This window comes from Ailuropoda melanoleuca, chromosome 4 (genome assembly GCF_002007445.2).
Source record: "Ailuropoda melanoleuca isolate Jingjing chromosome 4, ASM200744v2, whole genome shotgun sequence".
Classification (NCBI taxonomy): Eukaryota; Metazoa; Chordata; class Mammalia; order Carnivora; family Ursidae; genus Ailuropoda; species Ailuropoda melanoleuca.
The window spans coordinates 66344982-66365475 of record NC_048221.1 but is presented as its reverse complement, the minus strand read 5'-3'; the positions used below and the strand labels follow the sequence as shown (position 1 = coordinate 66365475).

Below are 20494 nucleotides of genomic sequence, written 5' to 3'. Positions count from 1 at the left end.
TTCTTTTTTCTTTTTCTTTTCTTTTCTTTTCTTTTCTTTTCTTTTCTTTTCTTTTCTTTTCTTTTCTTTTCTTTCTTTCTTTCTTTTTTTGTTTGTTTGTTTATTTGTTTTCTTTTACCATTCTGGCTAGGACCTCCAGTACCATATTGGTAAGTGGTAAAAACACTTTTTATTTTTCTTGGTCTTAGCAGAAAGTCATTCCATTTCCTATCATTAAGTATGATGTTTGCTGTAAGGGTTTTCATAGATAGCGGTTATCAGATTGAGGAAAGCCCGTTATTCCCAGTTCATACAAAGTTTTTAACATGAAGGGCGTTCAATTTTATCAAGTGCTTTATCTCCATTTATTGCATTTTTTTCAGTCTGTCAATACAGAAAAATTTATTTTCAAATGAGACAATGAGAGATATCAGTTTGCAGTTTGTTTGTTTTTTAATGTTTTTGCCTGGTTTTGTTATCACAATAATGCTGTTCTCATAAAATAACTTTTCCCTCCTTTTCTGCTGTCCAGAAGAATCTTTGAAGGATTGGCATTATTTCTTCCTTAAAAGTGTGATAGAATTCACCAGTAATTCCATCTGGTCCTGATCTCTTGGGGGGAGGGTGGTTAACTACAACTTCAATTTCTCTAAATAGAGATAAGGCTATTGAGGTTCTCTATTTCTTCTTGAATGAACATTAGTAGTTTATATCTTTCAGGGAGTTTGTTAACTTCTAGGTTGTTGAATGTAGGTATAAAGTTGTTCATAAAATTGTTCTGTTTTAACCTTTTAATGTCTGTAGGATCTATAGTGATATCTCCTCTTTCATTCCTGATATTAGTAATCTGTACCTTTTCTCTTTTTTCCTGATTAGTCTGGTGAGGTATATCAATTTCACTGATCTTTTCAAAACAGCAGGTTTTGTTTCATTGACTTTTCTTTATTGTTTTTTTTTTTTTTTTTTCTTATATATATTTTTTTAATTTAATTTTATTATATTGTGTTAATCACCATACAGTACATCCCCAGATTCCGATGTAAAGTTTGATGCTTCATTAGTTGCGTATAACACCCAGTGCACCATGCAATACGTGCCCTCCCTACTACCCATCACCAGGCTATCCCCTTCCCCCACCCCCTCCCCTCTGAAGTCCTCAGTTTGCCTCTCACAGTCCATAGTCTCTCATGTTTCATTCCCCCCTCTGATTACCCCCCTTTTCTTTATCCCTTTCTTCCCCTACCGATCCTCCTAGTTCTTATGTTCCATAGATGAGAGAAATCATATGATAATTGTCTTTCTCTGCTTGACTTATTTCACTTAGCATTATCTCCTCCAGTGCCGTCCATGTTGCAGCAAATGTTGAGAATTCGTTCTTTCTGATAGCTGAGTAATATTCCATTGTATATATGGACCACAGCTTCTTAATCCAGTCATCTGTTGAAGGGCATCTCGGCTCCTTCCATGATTTGGCTATTGTGGACAATGCAGCTATGAACATTGGGGTGCATATGGCCCTTCTCTTTACTACGTCTGTATCTTTGGGGTAAACACCCAGTAGTGCAATGGCTGGGTCATAGGGTAGTTCAATTTTTAACTTTTTAAGGGACCTCCACACTGTTTTCCAGAGTGGCTGTACCAACTTGCATTCCCACCAACAATGTAGGAGGGATCCCCTTTCTCCACATCCTCTCCAACAATTGTTGTTTCTTGCCTTGTCTATCTTTGCCATTCTAACTGGCGTAAGGTGGTATCTCAGTGTGGTTTTGATTTGAATTTCCCTGATGGCTAATGATTTTGAACATTTTTTCATGTGTCTGTTAGCCATTTGTATGTCTTCATTGGAAAAGTGTCTGTTCATATCTTCTGCCCATTTTATGATTTGTTTATTTGTTTCTCGTGTATTGAGTTTGAGAAGTTCTTTGTAGATCTTGGATACCAGTCCTTTATCTGTGGTGTCCTTTGCAAATATATTCTCCCATTCCGTGGGCTGTCTCTTAGTTTTTTTGACTGTTTCCTTGGCTGTGCAGAAGCTCTTTATCCTGATAAAGTCCCATAAGTTCATTTTATCTTTTATTTCTCTTGCCTTTGGAGATGTGTCGTGAAAAAGGTTGCTCTGGCCGATGTCATAGAAGTTGTTGCCTATGTTCTCCTCTAGAATTTTGATGGATTCCTGTCTCACATTGAGGTCTTTCATCCATTTGGAGTTTATTTTTGTGTATGGTGTGAGAGAGTGGTCAAGTTTCATTCTTTTGCATGTAGCTGTCCAATTTTCCCAGCACCATTTATTGAAGAGACTGTCTTTTTTCCACCGGATGTTTTTTCCTGCTTTATCAAAGATTAGTTGCCCAAAGAGCCGAGGGTCCATTTCTGGGTTCTCTATTCTGTTCCATTGGTCGATGTGTCTGTTTTTGTGCCAGTACCATGCTGTCTTTGTGATCACAGCTTTGTAGTACAGCTCGAAATCCGGCATTGTGATGCCCCCAGCTTTGTTTTTCCTTTTCAACAGTTCCTTGGAGATTCGGGGCCTTTTCTGGTTCCATACAAATTTAAGGACTATTTGTTCCAGTTCTTTGAAAAATGTCCTCGGTATTTTGATCGGGATAGCATTGAAAGTGTAGATTGCTCTGGGTAGTATGGACATTTTAACTATGTTAATTCTTCCAATCCATGAGCATGGAATATTTTTCCATCTTTTTATGTCTTCCTCAATATCTTTCAAAAGTGATCTATAGTTTCTAGCATATAGGTCCTTTACGTCTCTGGTTAAGTTAATTCCAAGGTAACGCATGGTTTTTGGTGTTATTGTAAATGGGATGGATTCCCTAATTTCTCTTTCTTCAGTCTCGTTATTCGTGTATAGAAATGCAACTGATTTCTGGGCATTGATTTTGTATCCTGCCACCTTACTGAATTGTTCTATAACTTCTAATAGTTTGGGAGTGGATTCCTTTGGGTTTTCCATATAGAGTATCATGTCATCTGCAAAGAGAGACAGTTTGACTTCTTCTTTGCCGATTTGGATACCTTTGATCCCTTTTTGTCTTCTGATTGCTGTTGCAAGGACTTCTAGTACTATGTTGAATAATAGTGGCGAGAGTGGGCATCCTTGTCGTGTTCCTGATCTTAAGGGAAAGGCTTCCAGCTTTTCCCCATTGAGAATAATGCTTGCAGTAGGCTTTTCATAGATGGCTTTTATGAGATTGAGAAATGTACCCTCTATTCCTACACTCTGAAGGGTTTTAATCAGGAAAGGATGCTGTATTTTGTCAAATGCTTTTTCTGCATCAATTGAGAGGATCATATGGTTCTTGAGTCTTTTCTTGTTGATATGATGTATCACATTGATTGATTTGCGAGTGTTGAACCATGCTTGCATCCCAGGTATGAATCCCACTTGGTCATGATGGATAATCCTTTTAATGTACTGTTGGATTCTATTAGCAAGGATCTTGTTGAGGATTTTGGCATCCATATTCATTAGAGAAATCGGTCTGTAATTCTCCTTTTTGAGGGGGTCTTTGCCTGGTTTGGGGATCAAGGTAATATTAGCCTCATAGAATGAGTTTGGTAGCTTTCCTTCTGTTTCTATTTTTTGAAATAGCTTTAGGAGAATAGGTATTATTTCTTCTTTGAATGTTTGGTAGAATTCCCCAGGAAAACCGTCTGGGCCTGGAGTTTTATTATTTGGAAGGTTGTTTATCACTGACTCAATTTCTTCATAGTTAATTGGCCTATTTAAGAAATCTATTTCTTCCTGTTTCAGTCTTGGTAGTTTATAGGTTTCCAGGAAGGCCTCCATCTCTTCCAGATTGTTTAGTTTTTTGGCATATAGCTGTTGATAAAAGTTTCTAATAATCCTTGCAATTTCAATGGTGCTGGTCGTGACCTCTCCCTTTTCAGTCATAATTTTAATAATCTCAGTCCTTTCTCTTTGTTTTTGGACAAGTTTTGCCAGTGGTCTATCAATTTTATGGATTCTCTCAAAGAACCAGCTTCTAGTCCTGTTGATCTGCTCTACTGTGGTTCTGGTCTCTAATTCATTGATTTCTGCTCTAATCTTGGTCAACTCCTTCCTTGTCAGTGGGTTAGGCCTGTCCCTCTGTTGCTGTTCCAGTTTCTTGAGGTGAGAATATAGAAACTGCATTTTAGATTTTTCTATTCTTTTGAGTGAGGCTTGGATGGCTATGTATTTCCCCCTTAGGACTGCCTTTGCAGTATCCCATAGGTTTTGGACCGTTGTGTATTCATTCTCGTTGGTCTCCATAAATTGTTTAATTTGTTTTTTGATTTCCTGGTTTATCGAGTCATTCTTGAGCAGGATGGTTCTTAGCCTCCAAGTGTTTGAGTTTCTTCCAGGTTTTTCCTTGTGGTTGAGTTCCAATTTCAGAGCGTTGTGGTCTGAGAATATGCAGGGGATAATTTCAATCTTTTGGTATTGGCTGAGACCTGTTTTGTGTCCCAGAGCATGATCTATTCTTGAGAATGTTCCATGGGCATTTGAATAGAATGAGTATTCTTTGGTTCTGGGGTGTAGTGTTCTATATATATCTATGAGGTCCAACTCGTCGAGTATGGCATTCAAAGCCTTTGATTCTTTGCTTAGTTTTTGCCAGGGTGTTCTGTCTATTTCTGATAGTGGGGTGTTGAGGTCCCCTACTATTACTGTGTTCTTATCTATATGTCTCTTTATTTTGGTTAAGAGTTGGCTTGTGTATCTTGCTGCTCCCCTGTTGGGGGCATATATATTAATAATTGTCATATCCACTTGTTGAATACTTCCTTTAAGAATAATATAGTGCCCTTCTGTATCTCTCTCTATGGCCTCTAGTTTAAAATCCAGTCTATCTGATATGAGAATTGCTACTCCAGCTTTCTTTTGAGGTCCATTTGCGTGGAAGATGGTACTCCATCCCCTTACTCTAAGTCTGAATGCATCTTTGGGTTCAAAATGAGTCTCTTGTAGACAGCAAATGGATGGGTCATGTCTTTTTATCCAATCTGCAACCCTGTGGCGTTTTATGGGAGAGTTTAAGCCATTTAGATTGATAGAGATTATTGACAGATATGATTTTAATGATGCCATTTCTCTTTAAAGTCTTTGTATCGGTTGTGACTTGCTGCTCTGTATCACTCTTGGGGCCTTTTTACCTTTATAGAGCCCCCCTTAATATCTCCTGTAGGGCTGGTTTCGTGGTTACGAAATTGGTTAATGATTGGCGATTTTGGAACGTCTTTATTTCTCCATCAATTCTGAATGACAGCTTTGCTGGATAAAGGATCCTTGGCTGCATGTTTTTCTCTGAAAGAGCTTTAAAAATGCCCCCCCAAGCCTTTCTCTCATTCCAGGTCTCTGTAGACAGGTCTGACGTAATCCTGATACCTTTGCCTTGGTACGTGAGAAATTTCTTTGCCCTGGCCGCTTTCAATACTGTATCCTTGGATCTAATATTTGCGAATTGCACTATGACATGCCGTGGCGTAGGTTTGTCCTGGTTGAGCTTGGATGGGGTCCTCTCTGCCTCTTGGACACGAATGCTTGTTTCCCTTGCTAGATTAGGGAAGTTTTCAGCTACAATTTGTTCAAATATCTCTTCTAGACCTCTGTTTTTCTCCACCCCTTCAGGGATGCCGATGATTCTGACATTGGATCGTTTCATAGAGTCAGTAATCTCCCGTAATCTACATTCGTGGGCGTGGATTTTTTTAAGACCAGCTTCTATTTTCGTTTTTTCTTCTACTAACCCATCCTCCAATTCGCTAACGCGTTCCTCTGCCTCGGTGACCCTGGCCGTCAGAGCCTCTAGTTTTGACTGTATTTGGCCCATAGAATTTTTAATTTCTGTCAGATTCGCTCTCATTTCTGCCCTTAGGGATTCTATATTCTCAGCAACGCTTTCTCTGATGCTTTTTTCAAGTTTACTCATCATCTTGACCATTGTTGCTCTGAATTCCATTTCTGATAATTGGGATACATCCATATGTATTAATTCTGTGGCCGAGGCCAATTCTGTGGCAGAGGCCACAGACTCATTATCTTTTCTTTGCTGGGGGGGACTTCTCCTTCTCGTCATTCTGATGAAGAGAGATTGCAGGGTTGTCCAGAGCCCAAGTGTTGACTGGGACCCAGGCCGTGCGCCCTTGTTTTATAGAGATCTTAGGGATGTGGGCTTCTTCCTTAAAGAGTTTATTTATTTATTTGAGAGAGAGAGAGACAGTCAGCAAGAAAGGGAACCCAAGCAGAGGAGTGGGAGAGGAAGAAGCAGGTTCCCGGTGGAGAAGCCCGATGAGGGACTCCTTTCCGGAACGTTGTAAACACACCCTAATCCGAAGACAGGTGCTTGGTGACTGCGCCACTCAGGCGCTCCGGGTTGTGGGCTTCTTGATTTTTCAGCCTGCCTTCTGGGGGAGGGGCCTGCCTGCCGGTACTCAGAAAACCCTGTTTGGGTAGAGTCTCTGTGTCCCTTGCGAGGGGGGATGGGGATGGGCACCCTGTGAGCCGGTATTTCCGGGCTTTTGTTCTCTGGCGGCTTTCCCTGGCGGTTTGCTATGCCTCTTCTGAGAGAGCAGCAGCGGCTGAAATTCAGCCTCTGTCTCAGAACAGAGGGATCGCGGATCGTTCTCCACTGATGTTCTGGCCACTTTAACTCTGTTTCTGTTGGTGCTGCTCAACCCTGCAGCATCCCGGGCTGTGCGCCCCACACCCGGCGTCCCAGCCCTCACTTCCAGGGCCGGCACGTCTCTGTCCTTTGTGTTTCCAACCCCGCCCGCCGCCAGCCGCCCCGCGCGGGCTCCCGGAGCTCCCCGTCTCAGTCTGGTGTCTCACGGGTGCTGACCGCGAGTCCGCCTGCTCCCCCGTGCAGGTGGCCCTCCAGCCGCCAGCCGCCCCGCGGACGCTCCCGGAGCTCCCGGTCTCAGCCTCGATCCAGTGAGCACACCGGAGCTCCGGAGCTCCGTGAGATGCTTGGTGGTGCACGCTCCCGGCTCACGGACTCAGTCTGCCGTTTCCAGAGTGCGGGTCCGCGGTCCGCCCGCTCCCCGGTGCAGGTGGCCCGCCAGCCGCCCTGCGCGCGCGCTCCTGGAGCTCGCGTTCTAAGTCTGTTGTCTCGCGGGTGCCGTCCGCGAGTCCGCCTGCTCCCCCGTGCAGGTGGCCCGCCAACCGCCAGCCGTCCCGCGTGCGCTCCCGGAGCTCCCTTCTCAGCCTGCTGTCTCAAGCGTGCGGGTCCGCGGTCTGTCCGCTCCCCCTTGTAGGTGGCTACCGCTTCCCGGCGCCCTGACACGGCGGCTCCCTCCCCCTTCTGTTTAGCTTCCGATATCTGTGCGCGGTTTCACGGCTCCCCGCTTCGTACCTCGATACTCAGCGCTGGAGATGTTCATTTGTAGAGATCCAGATGTATCTTCCTGCGTCTCAGGCTGATTCCGTGGATATTCCTGCTGATCTGGTACCTATCCAGCTCAACTCAGGGGACTGGCTGAAAAAGGTGTCCCCTACTCCTCCGCCATCTTCTCTGTTAATTGCAGAAGTCATTCTTAAGGTCACTTTGCACCTCACTTGACTCATTGTAAATTAGAAGGTTTTCTCTGGATTTGAGATAAAGAGGTACACAAACTCCATTCTCCTCCAGATGGGTCATANTTTTTTTTTTAAAGATTTTATTTATTTATTTGACAGAGATAGAGATAGCCAGCGAGAGAGGGAACACAAGCAGGGGGAGTGGGAGAGGAAGAAGCAGGCTCACAGCGGAGGAGCCTGATGTGGGGCTCGATCCCGCAACGCCGGGATCACGCCCTGAGCCGAAGGCAGACGCTTAACGACTGAGCCACCCAGGCGCCCCTCTCCTTACCTTTATTTTAATTTGCTCTTCTTTTCTTAGTTTTTAAAGAAAGAAACAGATCACTCTTTTGAGACCTTACTTCTTTAATAACTTATTAATGTTATAAATTTCCCTCAAAGAATGGCTTTAACTGCACAGGATGAATTAGATGTAATGTGCTTTTATTATCAATGATTTCAAAATAGTTCCTAGTTTCCTTTGTGATTTCTTCTTTGTTGCATGCATTGTTTAGAGATAATGTAATTAAAAAACAGGTATTTAAGGATTTCCTAGATGTTTTATTGTCATCAATTACTCTTTTCATTCTATTGTCAGAGAGCATAGTCTTCAAGATTTCAATAATTTGAAATCTATTGAGACTTTTTTTTTACCAGCATAGGATTCTATAAGCATTAAAAAGCACAGGTATGCTTACCCATTTGGATAAAATCAAGCTTATCACATGCCTATTTGTATTTCTGCATACAGGCAAATGTTTTGTTAGCACTGGCTTATCTCCATTTGCACCAAAAGTTGTGAATCATTATCAGCCATGATCAATGGCCTGAAAGTATAGTTTTGCCTGGATAAAACACACTGGTATAGAAGTCCCCAGTTGAAAACTCAAAGCTGGTTCTACAAGTGCTTCCATATCACCTCAGCTACAGTTGGACAACTTCATCCTTCCCTCAGTCCTTTCAACTTACTTTCCAATGTTGCTTCTGCCCTAATCCTCTAGTTATAACATTAACCTGGAAACAAATTTCTAGCCTTCATTATCTTAAATTGATTTATCAGGGTATACTTCCACTAAAGCTATTCGTCAGTAGGCATTTACCAAGAACTGAGGTCCATAGATTTGCAATAAATCCTAAAGACATAACTCAAATCCCAAAAGCTAATAATTCACTTGCTGGCTCTCTTACGGTTAAAATTATCTACGTAACTTTGTGGTAACTAAGTCTGTCTTTCATCACAGACACATTGCAAAGTTTTTAGCTCAAAAAATCAATACTGTGGAGAAGAAACTAGCTTCACAGGACAATACAGGTCTACTGTCAGTCAGAAATGCTAAACTTATAATTCATAGTAATGAAGTCTCAATCATTACTGACAGAAATTCCCTAAGAAGATTAATAGATCAAGGGATAGGAGAAAAGTCATCAATAAAAGGAGGAGAAAATGTTTTTAGTGAAGTAAGCAAGAAAAAAGCAAAACAAAACAAAAACAAATTTCTGGGCTTGGTCCAACAAACATTTGCTCTCATCCTTAGGCTCATACCCAATTCCAATTTAACACTCAATCTAAGCTGAAAACATTTTGTTTTAAAGAATAGAAGTTTGGATAGAAGGAAGGAAAGAAGGGCATCTTTTCTATTAACATGGGTTAATGCTTCTTCAATGTTTCTAAAACAAAAATGATAAAGAATAAGATAGCGGGAGAAAATATTTTTACTTACTAGCTAAGAGCATGTGATCCATGTTAATTCCATGACAAGTTCCTTAAAACTTTAAAATCTCTTTTCAGTTTTAAAAACCAGAGATTTTGTGAAAAAAGCTACAACTTTTATTGTTTGGCTTCTTAATCTTCAGGAACAACTTAAGCTATCATTATTATATTAACAAAGCTTATTTTGTGTCATCACAGAAAGAAATATTAGACCTTTCCAACACAGACTAAAATTATTCCAAAACCCATACAAAACACTCATCCTTTCACTGACAACATTTATATGTTCCATGCATATTAGGGCCCAACTGTGAATCAAGATTATTATACGATATTACTAAAGTATAATTTTAAACATTTCCCCTTTACTCACATTTTTATATAATTTTATCATTGTGCTTATATATTTATTTATTAAAAAGGCATATTATTCAGCTAAATATCTCCTAAAAGTAATCTAAATTAGTGTTTCTTAACTAAATCCGGCTGGGAGACGTTCTGGTCTTTTAGACTGAGTTGGTTTATTATGAAATGGATTGCTACATCTAGACTACTATCATGAGGTAAATGTACACTGTACGTAAGTACCTAATCACAATCATCTTAGTTTATTCTTAAGAAAATCCCATAAACATACATTTATTATCTCCAAAGCCAACCAATACCTTAGCCAAATACCTTAGTCAAGAGAGGTTCATTCTGACAAACCGCGTTGGCATCCTGCAGAGCTTGCTCGTAGTTCTTCAAGGTTAGATATAACTCTGCTCGCAGCAGCAACAACGAACTGTCTCTAGGCGCTGAAAGACATGGGCAATAGAAAAAAATTAAAACGACTACATTCAAAAATAAGTCTTTAAGTCACTAAAATATTAAATTGGAAAATAAGCACAAAGGCAAAATAAATACTTCCTCCCACAAATCATACGTGGTTTAATAGGTTGGTAAGTATATTTACATAACTTCTCTCAGGAAAACAGAAAGAGTATTAACAAGACTTCAAAATGCACCAAGAAAAACAGACTGCTGAACGCACACTAGGCACAACCTAATCTGCAATAATGAGTAAACGTGGAATCATCTTAATGCTATAACTAGGCATTAAAAATGAAAAGATTTAAAACAACTTTCTTGAGGGGCGCCTGGGTGGCTCAGTGGGTTAAACGTCTGCCTTTGGCTCAGGTCATGATCCCAGGGTCCTGGGATCAAGCCCTGCAAGGCATTGGGCTCCTTGCTCAGTGGGGAGTCTGCTTCTCTCTCTCCCTCTTCCTCTGCCTGCCACTCCCCCTGCTTGTGCTCTCTGTCAAGTAAATAAATAAAGTCTTTTAAAAATAAATAAAACAAAATAACTTTCTTGAAAGTACACGAGGAAATTCATGTTCAAGAAACAAAAGAATACATAATTTGTTTTCTTACACAACTGCATGGATGTGGACTTATCACCATAATTGTACCTATAGTATGTTCTTTTAAGTGCGAAAAGAAGGGAGGACAAAAAAACCTTCCTCAAACAGAAGAGAGCTTAAGAACTGCTCATACGCGACTATGGAGATAAGCCTAGCTATGCAGAAGCCAAGAGTGACTCTATGAGCTGACGTGTAGTATGTAAAGTCCTTGGCTTGGCAAGGTACCATGGAAAAGCGACAAAGCCAGAGTTCATGAAAGCTGAACCATCACAGCCATTTTCATACTGCTGGACCTGGTTCACTCTACCTATACTCATTGCAGGATCTTTGTAATAGAGCTACAGCATGCATTTTAATTGACAATAAATATTCTAAGTAGCCAACGTGTTCTCATTTCTCTACCTAGTACCCATGTCAGTTTGCTTCAAATCCTAGACCTTGACTCTCTCTCAAACCAGCCACTTGGTACTTTCCAAATGCCACCACATCTCCTCTTAGTTTATGTAGGTAAGTGGGCAAGTGTGCGTAAGAGAACTCATGCAAAAGGATATTACATCAAGACATAGTGGGGCTACCTACGACTGTATTATTGCTACAGATGTGTAATATAGAGAAGGTATGACAAGGCAAAAAGGTGGGAAAAGAGGAAAGAAATGGCAGAAATGGAGAATCTAACAATAAAAGTTGAATCGTTTAAAATGACATGGACTGGTTAGAGTAAGGGTCAACAATTTTTTCGGCAAAAAACCAAACGGAAAGTATTTTAGGTTTTGCAGGCCAGGAAGAAATTTGAGGGTATTGTACAGGCACTTATATAACAAGAGAGAAAACAAATTTTTGCAAAATTTTTATTGAGAAAATTAAAAAATAACAATAATTTAGTACTTTTTTGGTAACACAGGTCTACTAATTAGAAGAATGGAATTCTTTGGGGGAAAGGATAACATTTTCCTTAAAGTTCAAAGTTAGTGTCCCCTATCCTATCGAAATAAATAGAAAATGTTCACGTGTTGGTTATGATCTGTAATGAGATTTTATGTTTTTCACCTTGGAATCTGAAATATGGATGTCAATCCACAAGCATATGATTTTAGATTGAGCATTTTACTGAAGTTCTTTATAGAATTCTATTAGATTCTGTGCATATTTGTCTCTGTAGTATGTCATTATACAGTAAATATAATTACAGATTAATCATTTCCAACTGAAGACGAAGGTAAAGTTCCTCAAATGCACAATTAAATGCATTTTCAAATACAGAAATAACTTTTAGAGATTTGGGAAATCTCAAAAAAAAATGCTGCTTGAACTATAGTTTGAGTTTGAGAAATACACCCGCTGCAGATGTGGGTGAGAACGAAGATTTCCCACCTCGTTCCCACTTTGCCAGAGCTGATTCTCTTGAATCTTCTAAACCACCACATCATGTGCAAACAATCAGCTTTGACTCTGGGATGCTAGGTTTCATTCCTTGTGTTTCTTTTTACTCCCACATTGCAGTAAGAGTGGTGATAGCAGACATTTTTCTTCTTGAATTTAAAAAAGGACGTGTGGAATGTTTTAACGTGAAATATGTTTACTGTAAGCTTCTGACAGAGAATATTTACCAAATTAGTTCAGTTTCTTTCTACTCCTAGGTTTCTATGAAGGCATTAGAACAAGTGGGCGCTGAATTTTATAGTATGCTCTTTCAGCATGTGAGAGATTACTTGGAGTGTATTTCCTTAAATCTCCCCTTATAGTGAATTACATTGAATAATTTGTCTAATACTGAAATATCCTTGTATTCTTGGGATAAGCTCATCTTGACCTTAAGTCTTACTATATTGTCGGATTCAAATACCAAGAAATTTAACTAAGATTCTGGCAACTATGTACATATGTAAGACTAGCCCATACATTTTTTTCCTGTCTAAGCTTTACTTGATTGTAGTATCAAAACTACACTCATAAAATTAAATGAAAGATTTCCCGTATCTCTCCATGATCTGAAATAAGATGAAAGTTCATCTTCCTTGAAAGTTTGTTAAAACTGGCTTGACCTGTCTTTCTCAAAAAAAAAAAAAAAAAAAAGGCCCTGAGTAGCGTTTCTATTTTGTTTATGATTATTGCTCAACATCAGGCTTTTACCTCTTCTTGGGTCAATTTTGATAATTCATAGTTTCCTTAAAATTGTCCTTTTTATATAGGCTTTAAAATCTGTTATGTTCTTCTTTATCTGCAATTATGCTTTTTCTTCATCACATTTGCCAAACATTTGTTTCTTTTATTGGTCTTTGTAATGAACCAGCTTCTGACTTCTTAACCAACTCATTTTTTTTTTGTTCGTTTCATAATGTTTTCTTCATTATCTCTTTGCTTACACTTGTGTTAGCTTAATTGATCTTGACAAAATTTTTGGAGTTAAAAACACTCTTCATTGACGTTTATTTTTTTTTAATTTTTTATTATGTTATGTTAGTCACCATACAGTACATCCTTAGTTTTTGATGTAGTGTTCCATGATTCATTGTTTGCGTTGACATTTATTTTTAATCACTCTTTTCTAATGAATGCATTTAAGCCTCTACTCTTCACATTCTAAAGGCTACTTTTACTGAAGTCCAAAAAAGTCACTTCCCATCCAGACACTAAATGAATCAAACTGTTTTCTTTGTTGACTTCCACCATTTGGCAACCCATTTATGAAGCTAGAACTTCATAATTTAATCTTTTAAAACATTTCAAATAAATCTCTACACATTTCCTAAGCATTAAGCCTTAAGCTTAATAAAACTGAGTTTATGGAGGAATCACAAAAAATAAATGGAAGACAAAAAGCAACTTAAAATTCTTTGTGTGGAGACAGCTTATGGAAGAAAAATGCACGTGTGCACCTTCCAAGAAACTGACAAAACTATCCAAACAGTTAATCAACCAACGTTTATATGGGGAAATGAGTCAAAAAGAGTACAGTTTGAGAACGAGGCTCTGAGGAAAAGAAGAGATAGTCTACTCTCTACATTTGTGTTTAGGGTTAATCAAAGACTGTTCTCCAACTGCAACCCAAGGTCATCATCATGTTGGGNTACACATTTACAGCATTAAGCCTTAAGCTTAATAAAACTGAGTTTATGGAGGAATCACAAAAAATAAATGGAAGACAAAAAGCAACTTAAAATTCTTTGTGTGGAGACAGCTTATGGAAGAAAAATGCACGTGTGCACCTTCCAAGAAACTGACAGAACTATCCAAACAGTTAATCAACCAACGTTTATATGGGGAAATGAGTCAAAAAGAGTACAGTTTGAGAACGAGGCTCTGAGGAAAAGAAGAGATAGTCTACTCTCTACATTTGTGTTTAGGGTTAATCAAAGACTGTTCTCCAACTGCCACCCAAGGTCATCATCATGTTGGGAGCTAGAGTTACCACCATAAGATCTGTCAAATGAGTGGGCAGCGATGACAAGTAGAGAACTGTACAAGTGTTATTTAGGAAGAGCTGAATGAATTGACAGAAAGCAATGACAGCTAAGTAGTGGTCCTGGTGAACAGAAAGAATAAATGGCAATAATCCTCATGGGTTATTTGTTCAAAGTGATGTAGGACTTACAAAGTCAAGGCTACAAGTCATATATGTGTATATTGAACTTTTACATACATATAAACCTGCATGATCACTACCCAAATCAGGATCTAAGAAGGCTCCTTTGTGCACTTTCCCAGGTAGTACACCTTTCCTAAAGGTAACCACCATTCTGACTTCTATCACCATGGATTACTTTCACCTGTTCCTGAACTTATACATGGGGTTACATGAATAGAATGTACTCTTTTGTATCTGTCATTATCATTCTGTGAGATGCCTCCATATTACTATATGTCTGTTTTTTTAAAAAAACAACTTGCTGCATAATACACTGTATGACTTGATTTATATACTTATTCTACTGGTGGGTTGTTAGCCCAATGTTTTTGGCATATATTTAATATATATAATATATATTATATATACATTATATATTTTTGTATATATAATATATATATTATATACACAAGTACATTATATATAAAACTGCTATGAAAATTCTTTTTTTTTAAAGATTTTATTTATTTATTTGACAGAGATAGAGACAGCCAGCGAGAGAGGGAACACAAGCAGGGGGAGTGGGAGAGGAAGAAGCAGGCTCATAGCAGAGGAGCCTGATGTGGGGCTCGATCCCATAATGCCAGGATCACGCCCTGAGCCGAAGGCAGACGTTTAACCGCTGTGCCACCCAGGCGCCCCTGCTATGAAAATTCTTATATATGTCTTTTGTTGCGGATAAGTATTAATTTCTTTTTGGCATATACTCAAAAGTGGAAATACTGTGCCAAAAGTTGTGTTTATGTTTAACTTTAGTAGGTAGTCCCAAACATATTTAACTTGCACCAATCTGCACTTCCACCAGCAATGTAAGAGTTCCAATTGCTCCCAATACTTGCCAACACTAGATATGGTTACTCTTTTTCATTTTCAGGTATGTTTTAACATCTTATTCAGTTTAAATTTGCATTTTATCAGTAATTCCATGTATTTCATATATTTATTGCCCATTTTGATATCTAGTTTTACAAAGCATCTGTTCAACTCTGCCTATTATTTAGACAGACTTCCTTTCTTGTTCTTGAACTACAGACATTTTTTTCGATATTCTGAACCAGCATTCTCATTTAGATATGTATTACAAATACACATCACCTTTTTATGCTTTTGAGGCGTCCCTGAGGAACAGAAGTTATTAATTTTAATTAAATCAAATTTATCTTTTCTCTATAGTTATGCTTTTTGTGTCTTAAAAAGTATCACCTGGGGCGCCTGGGTGGCACAGCGGTTAAGCGTCTGCCTTTGGCTCAGGGCGTGATCCCAGCGTCATGGGATCGAGCCCCACATCAGGCTCTTCCGCTATGAGCCTGCTTCTTCCTCTCCCAGTCCTCCTGCTTGTGTACCCTCTCTAGCTGGCTGTCTCTGTCAAATAAATAAAATCTTTTAAAAAAATAAATAAAAAAATAAAAAGTATCACCTACCCTAAGTTCATGAAAATATTCTATGATTTATTTTAGATATCTGATTATAATTTCCATGTATGACGTACAATGGGCATCTAGGTTCATTTTTCCCCGAATGGATAAGCAACAGACTTAGACTATTTAAAAGACTTTCGCCCCCATTTAACTCTATTGGCATCTTTGAAGGAAACCAGGTGACTGTACATAAGAGTCCCTTTCTATGTGTCAATACTTGGGCCAATACAACTCTGTGCTAATTACTGCAGCTGTATTATACTAAACCTTGGTATCTTACAGTATCAGTTCTCCAGCTTTGTTATTTTTCCTCATTATTGCCATGGCCATTCATCAACTTCCGCCAAAACCATTAGCTCAGATTTTGACTGAGAATGCACTGAATTATAGTTCAGTGTGCACAGAACTGACATGATTCAATACTGAGCTTTGCAATCCATGAAAATCAGGTATCTTTCACTTATTTAAGTTCTTGCAGAAATGTTTTGTATTTTCAGTGTAGAGGTCTTGAACAACTTTCAGGTATTTCAAGATTTACTCCGAAGAATTTCTGGGTTACATAAATGGGTTTTCTATTTTGTTTTTTTACTAAGTATATATAATTATCACTGATCTTTCTATATTAACCTTATAGTCAACAATCTCGATAATTCACTTATAATTTCTAATAGTTCAAATATCCCTCTGAAGTTCCTACGTACTCCAACATGTCATCTACAAATAATGTTTTATTTTTCCAATTTTATACCTTTTTTCTCCTCATTGCACCAGCTAGAATCTTAATACAATGCAAAATGGCAGTGATGACAATGAACACTCTTGTCACCTCTTCCTTCAGTGGGAAAACATTCAATATTTCATCCTTATGATGGTTGCCACAGATTTTTTTAAAATTTAAATTCAATTTAGTTAACATATAGTGTATTATTAGTTTCAGAGGTAGAGTTTAGTGATTCATCAGTTGCATATAACACCCAGTGCTCATTACATCAAGTACCTTCCTTAATGCCTAATACCCAATTATCCCTTCCCCCCCAACCTCCTCTCCAGTAACCCTGTTTATTTCCTACAGTTAAGAGTCTCTTATGGTTTGCCTTCTTCTCTGTTTTTTATCTTATTTTCCTTTTCCTTCCCCTATATTCATCTGTTTTGTTTCTTAAATTCCAAATATGAGTGAAATCATATACTATTTATCTTTCTCTGACTTATTTCCCTTAGCATAATACCTTCTATTTTCATCCATGTCATTACGAATGGCAAGATTTCACTCTTTTTTGATGGCTGAGTAATATTCCATTGTGCATATATACCGTATCTTTATCCATTCATCTGTCAATGGACATCTGGGCTCTTTCCATACTTTGGCTATCGTAGACATTGCTGCTATAAATATTAGGGTGCATGTGTCCCTTCAAATTACTATGTTTGCATCCTTTGGATAAATATCTAGTAGTGTAATTGCTGGGACATATGGTAGGTCTATTTTTAACTTTTTGAGGAACCTCCATACTGTCTTCCAGAGTGGCTGCACCAGTTTACATCCCCACCAACAGTGTAAGAGGGTTCCCCTTTCCCTGCATCCTCACCAACATCTGTTGTTTCCTGAGTTGTTAATTTTAGCCATTCTCACAAGTGTGAGGTGGTATCTCATTGTGGTTTTGGTTTGTATTTCCCTGCTACAGATTTTTTTTGTAGATACTCTTTAACATACTAAGAAAGTTCCCTTGTATTCCTACTTTCCTGAAAGATCTTAAACCAGGTCTTACGATTTTTCCCTATTCTGTAGATGTAGTGAATTACACTGGTTGATATACAAGGATTAAATGAACATTTTACTTGATTGTGATGTGTTTAAGTGTATCACTGGATTCAATCTGCTAATATTTTGTTTCCCAAAGGTAACCACTGCCCTTACTTACAACATGCTATAGTAATTTTGCCTGTTTGGATTTATGGAGAAGTAGAATCATGGTAAAAATGCTTTTGAGTCTGCTTTTTCACCCAAAATTATGTCTGATTTGTCCACATTGTAGTGTTTAACTGTAGCTGGTTTACTTTCTTTCTGTATAGTATTCCAAACGGCATCATAATATAGTCACTCGTTGCATTCTTATTGGACATGTGGGTTGCTTCCACTTCAGGACTATCTCTACGTAAGGATATACCCTCTTGCACATCTTGTACATTCTTTCAGAGCACATATACGTGAACCTTATTGAAACTGCTCAGCCAAAGGTCGTATTTAACATTTCAGATACCACCAAACTATTTTCCAGGTGTATAATTTGCAGACCCATCTGCAGCATATGATAGTTCTAATTTTCTGCATCTTCTCCAACAGTTGGTTTTGTGATCTTCTACATTTCCAGCAGCCGTTTTTATTTATTTTTAAGATTTATTGATTTTAGAGAGAGCACGAGCAGAGGAAGGGGCAGAAGGGGAGAGGGGCAAGGAAGGAGGGAGGGGGAGAGAGAGAAGCAGACTCCCCACTGAGCAGGGAGCCTGCCCCTGGACTTGATCTCAGGACCCCGAGATCATGACCTGAGCCAAAATCAAAAGTCAGACGCTTAACTAGGCCATCTAGGTGACTCAATAACTGTTTTTAAAAGTTCTATACTTCTGTCTAAGACAGTAACCACTACCTGCGTGTGGCTACTGGACAACTGAAATGGGGCTGGAGCAACAGAGGAACTGAGATACTGCCTTTTTAAATTTTAACTAACTGAAATTTAAATTTAAAAGCTGATACTCTATTGACTAGTGGAAAACTTTTAATTTGGAACAACTTCAATATGCCACTCTACTTTTTTTTTTTTTTTAAGATTTTATTTATTTGTTTGACAGAGACAGCCAGCAAGAGAGGGAACACAAGCAGGGGGAGTGGGAGAGGAAGAAGCAGGCACCTAGCAGAGGAGCCTGATGTGGGGCTCGATCCCAGAACGCTGGGATCACAGCCTGAGCCGAAGGCAGATGCTTAATGACTGCGCCACCCAGGCGCCCCTACTTTTTCAACTCTAAATTTATTGAAATGGCAATATAAAGGAAGTATTTCTGATGAAAATTTTGTATCCAAATTGGGGTAGGCAGTACATTTAAAATACACAATGCATTTGAAAGATTTTTTTTTAAAGTAAAATCTCTATTTTTTTACATCGAAGGTACGTTGAAATATTTTGGATGTATATGTTTAAAAAATACTGTTAAGGGGCACCTGGGTGGCGCAGTCGTTAAGCGTCTGCCTTTCAGCTCAGGACGAGATCCCAGCATTCTGGGATCGAGCCCCACATCAGGCTTCTCTGGTAGGAGCCTGCTTCTTCCTCTCCCACTCCCCCTGCTTGTGTTCCCTCTCTCGGTGGCTGTCTCTGTCAAATAAATAAATAAAATCTTTAAAAAAATAAAAATAAAAAATAAAAAAATTAAAATAAAAAATNTAAAAATAAAAAATAAAAAAATTAAAATAAAAAATACTGTTAAGATAAATTTAATCTGCTTTTCACCTTTGACATGTGGCTACCAGAAATTTAAAATTACATATGTGGCTTACACAATATTTCCACTGGATAGTGCTGCTCCGTGCCACATATACATAAACAAGATAGATGAAAATCCAAAAATATACAGCCTGCTAAAACATGAATATATTGGCTGCAAAAATGGTACAGAATACTTGCTATATAAGGCAATTTCACTGCTCTACTCCAACAAAGAATCCCCCAATTTAAATATAGGTGAGCCCTCTAAAAGGGAAAACCTTAACTCTAAATTTAAAATAAAATGCATAATGACTACAGCACACAAGATTCTTTTAGTAACAAAAAATTAAACCGGATCTTCTTGGCTAGTGATTTAAATCATATAGAACCAGTAGCAAAAGGAAGTTTGGTCTTTTAAATTACATATCTTAACAGGTGGGGGGAGGGGTCAAGGAAAGCCTGGGGCTGGCCACAGATTTTAGTTATTTTTTAAAAATTAAACACACTAGTTAACATAACTAATAAGCTAATCACACCATAACAACATCTAATGCCCTTTGAGAGAAAATGTACAATAAAAGCAGAATGGAAGGGGATCCTTCCTGGATTCTTTAGCTGAAACCCCCAGAGCAAATCCTGCCACATCACAAGGCACTCCGTTTGTGCGCCTCTAGGGTGTTAGTTGTCGGCATTTTCCCGCAGGACAAATAAAAACACTTGGTCATCCTCCCACTTGTAGACAGCTGAGATGGGAGTGAAAGGCAGTCTTGGCCTCACAGAGCTACGCAGGAAGGATGCGGAGGTTCTGCAAAAGACAGGACCAGTGGGGCGCTCCTGGCCTCTGACACCAGCCACCCCAGTTGCTGGTTCACCTTACCATCTTCGGAAGAAAATAACCCCTAACCCCCCCTAAGCCTGAACAGAGCTCTCCATGTCCACCCCTGCTGCTCGACAGGTAGGCCAGGCTGGCGGGCAAGCACCCAAGGCCGACTTACCCAGATCCAGAGCCTGGTCGCACCTGAGCAGCGCGGCCTCGGGCTGTTGCTGGCGCTGCAGACTCCGCGCCTGGCCCGCCAGCCTGCGCACGCGGCACTCGGCCGGGTAGCACTTCTCCAGCAGGCCGCTCAGCACCACGTTGACTCGCCGAGCCTGCGGCCGGGCGGGCCCCGACTCCACGCAACGCTTGCACACCGTCAGCCCGCACGGCAGGGTCACCGGCTTGTGGAGCAGCCGCTGGCAGCGCGGACAGCCCAGCAGGTCACGGGGCGCGACGGGCGCCGAGGCCGGCTGCTCCCCACGCGGCTCCTCGAGGGCGCGGCCCGGCCTCCCAGCC

General features: G+C 39.5%; 1 protein-coding gene across 1 annotated transcript in view; it reads right to left on the bottom strand.

Moving 5' to 3' along the window:
* LONRF2 (LON peptidase N-terminal domain and ring finger 2) overlaps positions 1–20494 on the bottom strand; it is a 77032-nt gene that overhangs the window by 29917 nt on the left and 26621 nt on the right. The window contains exons 4-5 of the mRNA XM_034657267.1: positions 20157–20485; positions 9921–10039 (exon numbers count right to left, since the gene is read on the bottom strand). Of these exons, the coding sequence (XP_034513158.1) occupies positions 9921–10039; positions 20157–20485 (448 nt within the window). The remainder of the gene's footprint in view (positions 1–9920; positions 10040–20156; positions 20486–20494) is intronic.